This window comes from Mesocricetus auratus, unplaced genomic scaffold, assembly GCF_017639785.1.
Source record: "Mesocricetus auratus isolate SY011 unplaced genomic scaffold, BCM_Maur_2.0 Super-Scaffold_100010, whole genome shotgun sequence".
Lineage (NCBI taxonomy): Eukaryota > Metazoa > Chordata > Mammalia > Rodentia > Cricetidae > Mesocricetus > Mesocricetus auratus.
This window is the reverse complement of record NW_024429194.1, coordinates 54,486,757-54,488,078: the sequence shown is the minus strand read 5'-3', so window position 1 is coordinate 54,488,078 and position 1,322 is coordinate 54,486,757. Positions and strand designations below refer to the sequence as shown.

At 39.6% G+C, this 1,322-nt stretch overlaps 1 protein-coding gene across 1 annotated transcript; it reads right to left on the bottom strand.

The window, feature by feature from the left end:
- Positions 1-910: 910 nt before the first annotated feature.
- On the bottom strand, positions 911-1,093 carry LOC121142958 (small integral membrane protein 30-like). Its single transcript, XM_040754223.1, has one exon. It carries the CDS (start codon positions 1,091-1,093, stop codon positions 911-913), a length of 183 nt encoding a protein of 60 aa, XP_040610157.1.
- Between the last annotated feature and the right edge of the window lie 229 nt (positions 1,094-1,322).

The window sequence follows — 1,322 nt, the reverse complement described above, 5'->3', positions numbered from 1 at the left end:
ATAGCTAAGAACACTTAATAACAGAGTTTCAAGCAAAATCAGAAATATAGTTTGTTCCAAGGGCAGTGGAAATACAGAAGATAAATTAGCTGTTTCTGCTTGGAAAGTCAGGAGAGAACAGCAGTAAGTGATTGAGCTGAGCCTTGAAGGCCAACCAGGATTGTGCTGGACTGACTAGAAGACAAGGAATTGCAGGTAACAATGAAAAGAACTCATTTCTCCACCTCCCATTCCTATTCACCTTTGCTCCTATAGTATTCTTCTATTGCTAGATTCTCTTGCTTGGACTTTCTTTTTTTATGGCATAATGGACATGTATTTGATACAGTACTTCTCACAAAGGAGATGTTACTCCATTAATATAAAGTTATTTTTTAACAAATGTTTCCTCCATTTTAGTATTAGATATATTGAGTACATATTAGTTAATCTTTTTTTCAGACACAAAAGTTTCAATTTTTGGCTATTTAATATCTAAGTACTATTATCAACTAGGGAGACAAAACAGAACAACAACAAAACACATGGAGAAAAAGATTCCCCCAGAATTCAAGAGGCAGTGATTCATACAGCAACAATGTTGACTTACTGGATTCTGAGCAAATACTTCCTTCTTCCAATTCCACAAGCTTTAACAATTTAAAAAGTACAACATAATACTTAGGCAAATTTAAGCCCTCTTTGACCCCCTTCCTAAGCAGCAATTACAAATTACAGGTCATGTTATTAAAGCACTCTTTGTTGTGCTTTAATGCCACCCTACCGATCTACTCCCATCTTATGAGAAACATCTATGAATGTGAAACCATCCTCTTCTTGCTGGATACAGGAAACCTTGGGACTGGCCTCAATAGCACAATGGTTTTCAGTGTGGTCAGGGTGAAGTCTAGTTCTGCAGAGTCCTTCAGAGTCAAATCTGTCTGTTTTGCTTTCTTGCGTATATACACAAGCAAGCACAAATGCCCGTGATGCTGAGAACCACACCTAATAAGAGCGCAACTGCATCTCCAGATTCTACTGCTTCAACACCAGGCACCACCAGCAGAAGCATCAAGGTAAGGACTAAGATCGACTGTGTTGGAATTGAATTCATCGTGTTGGGATCTCGAGGCCTGAACTTTCCTGAACAAGAGTGGAGGTTAAATTCTATCCAGTGTCCAAACAGTTCCCCTTTGGAGCTCCGGTTCCCGAGGCTAAGAGGTTACCCGTGGCACCCCTGACTGGAAAGCAACCATTACAGGAATCGCTTGGACTTTCTTTAACTGAGTGACCCGAAATCCCATCCCTAGTCTCCAGAGATTTAGAAATATTACTATTGCATT

Coding starts and splice junctions, on each gene's coding strand:
- LOC121142958 (XM_040754223.1), bottom strand. CDS start 1,093: ATGAATTCAATTCCAACACAGTCGATCTTAGTCCTTACCTTGATGCTT.